The 7,041-nt window shown below is 33.0% G+C and overlaps 1 protein-coding gene across 5 annotated transcripts in view; it reads right to left on the reverse strand.

Annotated features, from left to right (window-relative positions):
* Nucleotides 1–6,424: 6,424 nt before the first annotated feature.
* NOVA1 (NOVA alternative splicing regulator 1) overlaps nt 6,425–7,041 on the reverse strand; it is a 140,941-nt gene continuing 140,324 nt past the window's right edge. For 4 of the 5 annotated variants that reach the window (XM_079308106.1, XM_079308107.1, XM_079308109.1 and 1 more), the window contains one exon: nt 6,425–7,041. This exon is cut by the window's right edge and continues 3,905 nt beyond it. Coding sequence is in view for 1 of the 5 variants with exons in the window: in XM_079308110.1 (XP_079164236.1) it covers nt 6,600–6,929 (330 nt within the window). In the remaining 4 variants the exon portion in view is untranslated. The other variant, XM_079308110.1, reaches the window with a different exon arrangement.

Consider the following 7,041-nt stretch of genomic DNA (forward strand, 5'->3'; position numbering starts at 1 on the left):
CAATCATTTTCAGAAACACTGATATTAAAATTATTTACAGTTGGTCATATTTTTCTAAACAAACCACAGAGTCTGTGTAGCCAAAATTCTCTTTGCTGCTTTCTTGAGGCAGATGAGGTGTTAACTTACCCTCCTAAGACAGTTCCAGTTTTCTGAACACTTCTGTAAAAATTGCATTCTTATTTCAAGTGAGCTAGACAGAAAATTTTTGATTAAAAAAACTGTGTCAAAATTACAATTCATTAAGTTTGAAGTATTTGTGCAGGGGGAATACAACATTTTGGCTTTGATATACTGATGTGCAGTCCAGGAAAGTGTTCCCTGCAAAAAACATAAACATATGCAAATATATATACACACTGGAAGTATATACTGTCCCTTTTTTTTGCCTACTCTATAGCTCACAAATATGTGTGGCATCTTAATGTGCTAGGTGCTTGTTTTATCTATCAATCAGATAAGACAGATAAGCCTATCAAAAATTAGTAACAAAGGGTATCTTTATTTAGTTTATCCCGTTTTATCCATTTTGAAACCAAGCAGATGTATTTTGAGAGTGTGTGGAAATGGACAGAAAGTTTAAATGGCTGTATTTCTTCAAATTAAAAGGTAAATATTAGCCAACCAGGTAATTTCCTGTCCTACAAAGCATTCTTATAAATGATGAAACCTTGCCAACTCACCTTTTTTGTATTAAAGAACTTCTTTTTTTTCTGTTACTGATATAGGAAGTGAAAAAGAAAATTAGATCAATCAATTTATCTCATGTTAAATGCAAGAGAACTGGGGAAGATGTCATTCCAGAACAATGCCATATTAGGATGGCATCTGCTGTATGCATTCAATACTTTAACAGTAAGTATAAAAGCACTTTTAGGCCACACCCATAATAATGATTCTTTATTTTGAAGGAAGAAAATATTAAATGCAGTATTGGAAGAATTCTTAGTAGGATATTAAAAAATATTATTGCTGTTGAATGCTTAACCATCTTTTCAAAGGTTGGAAGTGGAATTTCATAGAACTATCATGAGGATTTGCTCAGTGATTTTTATATGTAGAGTACTAAGGATAGACATGTCTAAACTGATATGGCAACACTTAATTGTTTTTAACAAAAATGGTAGTAAACACATTGTTAATTTATTACAGTACTGTGTGATTCTGGAAAATGTTTCTTTTCTGGAGCATGCCCTCCTATATATATAATATAAATTCTTTTCAAGTCTTATCCTTGGTAATGTCTATCTAAAGTCTACCCCAGTGAGGTCCATCTATTAACATTGAATTTTGAACAGGATTGATTGACATGGTGAATAATTCCAATTAGTGATTAATTTGAAATTAATACCCCTCACTTTAAGTACTGATGAAAGCAGATTGAACTTCAACCATACCATTCAAATTTTACAGTGTAAATTCTCACTGTTCCTGGAGGTCATAGCTTTCTTGCCAGAGCTTTCACTTCAGAAAAAAATCTCAATTGATTGCACTGGAATTCAAATAAAGGCAAAAGTGGAAATTTTAGAGACCCTTAGCTCCATTTGACAAGTTTTTTGTAATAGATTTCTCTCCTCTAAGTCTTCAGTCTGGGAAAATAACATCTCTTTTAGTTACTATATTTATAGATATGCTCACTTAGGCTGGCACTCATCACTTCAACTGTTACTGGTTTCTACATTAATTTTGATCACCAGTACAAAGCAGTTTAGCACCTTCAGAGCAGATTGTCCACCAAACCACAACAAGCTTCTGTGAACTTTATGGTTGGCCTGTGAGTGACATACAAATCTGCAGATAGAAGTGATACACTTGCCTACACAGGGGCAAATTTAGTCAGCTCATTCACCAACGTGTCCTTTTTTATGCCCATTTGAGTTTTGCTTAAACACATGAATTGAAGATTTTTTTTTTAATATTTGTATATAGAAATATGAATGTTCAGCTAAAATTGGAATTAGTGTTTTTCATCAGGAATTCTGCTTGAACATAATGTAGAATATAGCAAGAGCAGACATTTAATCCATGCCAGGAACTCTACTAGGCCCAGTGATGTTGGGAGCAAAATATAATCCAATTTCTCACTTAAAATTATACTTAGTGATGGCACTCTGTTACTTGTCTTGATGATCTACAATAATGATAAAATTAATGCATTAGTCACATGCAATCAAATTGGCTCCTAGTAAGTAATGCAGTTTGATTAGGAACAGCCTTTGTTTCAAAATTTCCCCTTTTGCACTGTACAGCAAGTGATGTCATTTGATTGGGAGCCAAAAATGAACTGAATTTTAGAGGGCAAATTGATTATAACAAGACATCTGAAAATACTTTTTAAAAATCAGAATAAATTTCTGTGAGGTTTGAGTGTATTGACAGGGTATGATTAAGAATTCAGTGAAAATACTTGTTCTTTGAATTATTGTAATCAAAAGTAAAATATTTTCTTCTTTTTGTAAATCTATCTGTATGATATACTTTTGGAGTCCTGTGACTTGTAAAATCACACTGTTACTGCTTCTTCAATCTTCTCTGCATCTCACAGCCTGCAACTGCTCATGCTTACATGGGTTTGTGTGGTAATATAAAGTTTGAAGACAATATCACAAGACACCAACTCCTTTAACTGAAATGAAGGATAATTGGAAATTAAATCACTTTATGCAAATTGGGTGAAAATTATTTAGCACTTTGAGCTATACTGTCTTACAGGTATGTGTATAATTAAAATGTTCACATAAACAGACACAAAGGCTAGCAAATACTTTGCTGATGTTTCCATCACCTGTCATGTAAAAAGAGGTTCCCAACTATGGCCCTCTTCTGCTTACATTTCATGTTATCAAGCTCAGAATTCTCAAAGCTCCAATCTGAATTTAAAATTAGCATGCACAGCAGAAAGTGAATTGTTTCAATGATGTGTGTTACATCCTCTAGGTACTGAAAGAGGAATAATGTATTGTGCCAAGAATTGCTGCTGCCAGGTAAGGCTATTATAACATTTCAAAAGTCTGGAATGTGACACATTGCCAAGCAAGCTTTTAGAAGAGAAAACAAGCAGCTGATTTTAAAGTGATATTTACTTTTTAGCAATACATTAGAGTAAAAATATTAGTGTTAATTCTTCCCGCCTACCCTCATAAACACACTTTATTAAGAGCTTATATTAAGTAACAAAGAACTCTTATTAAGGAAAACACTTATTTAGGGAAATATATTGAAAGACTGAGATAAAACTTCATATTGTTTCAAATATAGAAATATGAAATCTGATTATCCTAATATTTTTGCTTAAAGCTATTTTTATCATCATAAAATCTTCAGTAGCATGGTTTCTTGAATTACTTTGCAGCATTGAATGCAACATCAGCAAAAATAATACTATAATTTTACTTATATTCACTTATGTATCTAGATCACAAGCTAATGTCCTCTGATGTATAGTAAGAGCTTTGAAAAGATCCTGCTTTCTTGTGTATGGTTTTTCATTATTTATATAGTTTCAAGTAATAAATCCATAAAATTTTATAAAAATAAAAAGAACTTTATAAAATGCTCATTCTTGTTTAGCAGTTGCATACTAAAGTTCTTTGATTTATTTTTACTACTGACATTTAATTGAATTCCAATGACATCAAAACTAACTCAGTAGTCTCACAGTACTTCCTTGTAGTATGTTCACTGATTATTTAACCATAATTAAATATTGCAAACAGTTTTAAAAACCAAGCTGATATGCAAAAATTGAGTAAAGAATTTTAAATTAATAGCACTTAGAAGGGACTACTAACACAAAATAATATAGGAACATTTTGAGAGAAAATGCACTGTGAAATAAAAAACGCTTAAGAAAAAAATCTGCAATCTTCATTTTAAAAAAAATTAGTTCAGAAACCCTGGACTATGTTACTAACATGTAGGGCACAATAATAACTGACGGTCACATAATCATACCCTAGGAGTATCATAACTTCTCACTATAACCCTGCCTGCTGGAAATATTTTGCACAAAGGAGGAGAGACATCTCCAGAAGGAACAATAAAGATGATTAATCTGGCAGACAAACTACTGAGTGGTAGGTTTCAACAGCTTCATGTGACTCTAACATTGCCTTGTTGATTTAAGACAGAAACTGTGTGCTTAGCACACTTCCTTCACCAAGAAAGGATAACAGTTAATACACCACAAACAGAATCAATATTAAAGAATTGTTTAATATACAGAAAGTCATACAAATTATCACTGCTTGAAGTGCCATATGAGGCCACCATCAAGAACCACAACTGAATTATATACTTCCTCAACCAAATGATAAATGATTTCAGGGTAGTGGGTTAGGAGATGAAGGATTTTAAATACCAAATATTTTAAAACAAAATGTAGCATGAAACAGAAACAGCGAACATAATTATACTATCCTGTGGAGAAAACAAATGGATCTCCATTTTCAGAGTTGGCTACCAATTGGCTTATATATGATATTATACCCTTCTGACACTTAGGGTACTCCTCTTCTAAGGTCAGGCAGGTCTCCTGAAATGAAGTTACTATAACAAAGACAAAACAGGGAAATTTCGCTTTTTCTTTTGCCTGAGAAGGTTTGTTTCACATATACTGGTGACTGCTATGGCAGATTTTGGCAGCTTGGTTGTCTTAATACACCACTTATCACTTGTTAACATTTTCCTTGTATTCAGAAGAAGGATGCAAAATTAAACCGTTGCCACCAGTTCTCTGATACGAGCATAGGGCAAGTGAGTTGCATAGAACCAGCATATGTGGGACATCCTTGTGCTTTGCTGTATTCTGTCGTGTGCTTGTGCAGCAAGAAGACAGACTACTTTTTCACCCTCCTAGATGTAATCAACTCACATTTGCCCTTTTTCAAAATTAATAGAATTGGAATAAATACAAAGACCTACCTTTGTTATTCCCCATTATCATCCTCTACTAGTTTTCACGAAACAGAAACGTTTTTTTTTTCAGAAAACAAGAAGGCAAACCAGGTGTTAGATTATTTATGTTTGACAAATTCATATCATTTAAATAATTAAAACTAATTTGTGTTGAGAGCTACAGTTGCATTTTTATTAGAGAAACAAGTACAAATAGGCATCACTACAGAGCTGTTTATTCAATAATGAGATTAAATGAAATGGATTTTGTAGTCTCAATACTTTGATTAATGTGGCAATTGGAACTTCTGTGCCCTAACAATGTGGAAAGAGCTGCTTACCCACTATAAATCTGTAAATTTTTTTTTTCTTTAAAGCTACACATTTTAAATTATCTCTAAAAATATACTGTAAGCAAAATACTGAATGCTTTCAATTTAAACAATATTTGCATTATAAACCTGAAATTATACTACTTCTTAATTTAATCACAAAAAAGGTTTTATTTACAAATAACAGTATATATGTTTATATGTAATGTAAACCTTTCTGCATATCTTTTTGCTTGTATAATATAGAGGTTATTGTATTAATCTGTATAGAAAAAATACTTTACTTTTAAAATAATAAATTCTAAATTAATTATTCTACAATAGGGAAGTACAATTTTAAGAGAAAAATACATGAATATAGCTACAAGCAGAACGTGCTGTGTGTAAAATTGCCTGCCAAGAACCAGTTAAAGCAGCACAGTACTTACCCTTTGAACAAAAGGCATCAACATGTAATTTCAAGAAATTGTTATAGACTATTAAAGTTTTGATGAAAAAACCAAAGATGCAAAACTTCTGGAAGCAAACGTATTTATAGAACTATAATAGAGTATATTGTTCTCTTTTCATTAAAAATTTGTCAACCATATTTATTAGAGATGCAGCATATTATATGTACAGGGACTGCATTGCACCAGATAGGGACATGCTAAGCCATGTTATTCTTGCATTTTAAAAATACCATTTGAATCTCTATCACTTATAGAATAAACCAGTCTCAGTTTGTGAATCTGTGGTAAACAGTAGCCCTCAATCCACCCAAAATCCACATCAAAGCGTTTAAAATTTGGAGTATGCAGACATCTTGTCTCAAGTGAAACATTTCGGAGTCAGCAGATGGACTAAAGAGTGTCCAGACATATGTGTGAGCATTATCAATAAGCATATTTGTAATTTGCATGACCCATCCTTGAATTTTTTAATGATACTATGACATAGGGATTCAATTCACTGTAAAATTACTAAAATCTACCAATTTTAGTGCTTTCAGACTGTTTATTTTTTTTTTCCAATAGAAAAATAAATCTCATACATTCGAAGTGGTACACAAAAAGACTGGGATAAAATTGATCAGATTTCTTGATAGCACCATTTACACATTCTTTAAAGTAAACATTAATATGCACTTTCTTAGAAAGCGATATAAATATATATATAAATACAGGACGTGCTAACCTCTGTTAACCATCTGAATGTGATGGAATAATCTATTTCTACTGTGCAGGTAGGCTTGTGCATGGTGGTGTGGCAATATAATTTTAAAAGTTTGTTACAGATGTGATGGGAAGCTGGAAGGAGTCGAATAAGCAGAAAAAAGAGTTTAGATCTACTGTAAGCAATGAGTCGGAATGAGCCGTTAAAGGTTAGAATTTATCTTTGTTTCTGATCATTCAATGAGAAAAATGACTTCCACAGAAATAGATACCTTAAAACTGCTTGGGGAAAGGGTTGGCAAGGGTGAAATAGGATTGAAAGTCCTACAGGTAATAGCAATAACTGAAAGTGCAGACGAAATTGTTCTTCAGACCAAAGAGGAACGCAGCCGTTTAAAAAGTCTAAGTGCAATGCTGTGGTGCTGAAAGAAAAGCTCCTGGTGAAAAAGAAAAAAAGGGCAATGCGGCTCCGAGCGGCAGCGCGGTGGTGCTGAACGGACAGCTCCCGGCGCGGCGGAACGCTCCGGGCTGGCGTGAGGTGTCCGATCTGTATGATAAACAGCACACTGTGTCTCAGAGCGCCCATTCAATCTCAGTAAGTAAATGAAATATTGATTGAAAGTGACCCTGAAACAGAATGCATTAAAAAGACATAGAAA

The sequence above is a fragment of the Erithacus rubecula genome (genome assembly GCF_903797595.1).
Source record: "Erithacus rubecula genome assembly, chromosome: 6".
Classification (NCBI taxonomy): domain Eukaryota; kingdom Metazoa; phylum Chordata; class Aves; order Passeriformes; family Muscicapidae; genus Erithacus; species Erithacus rubecula.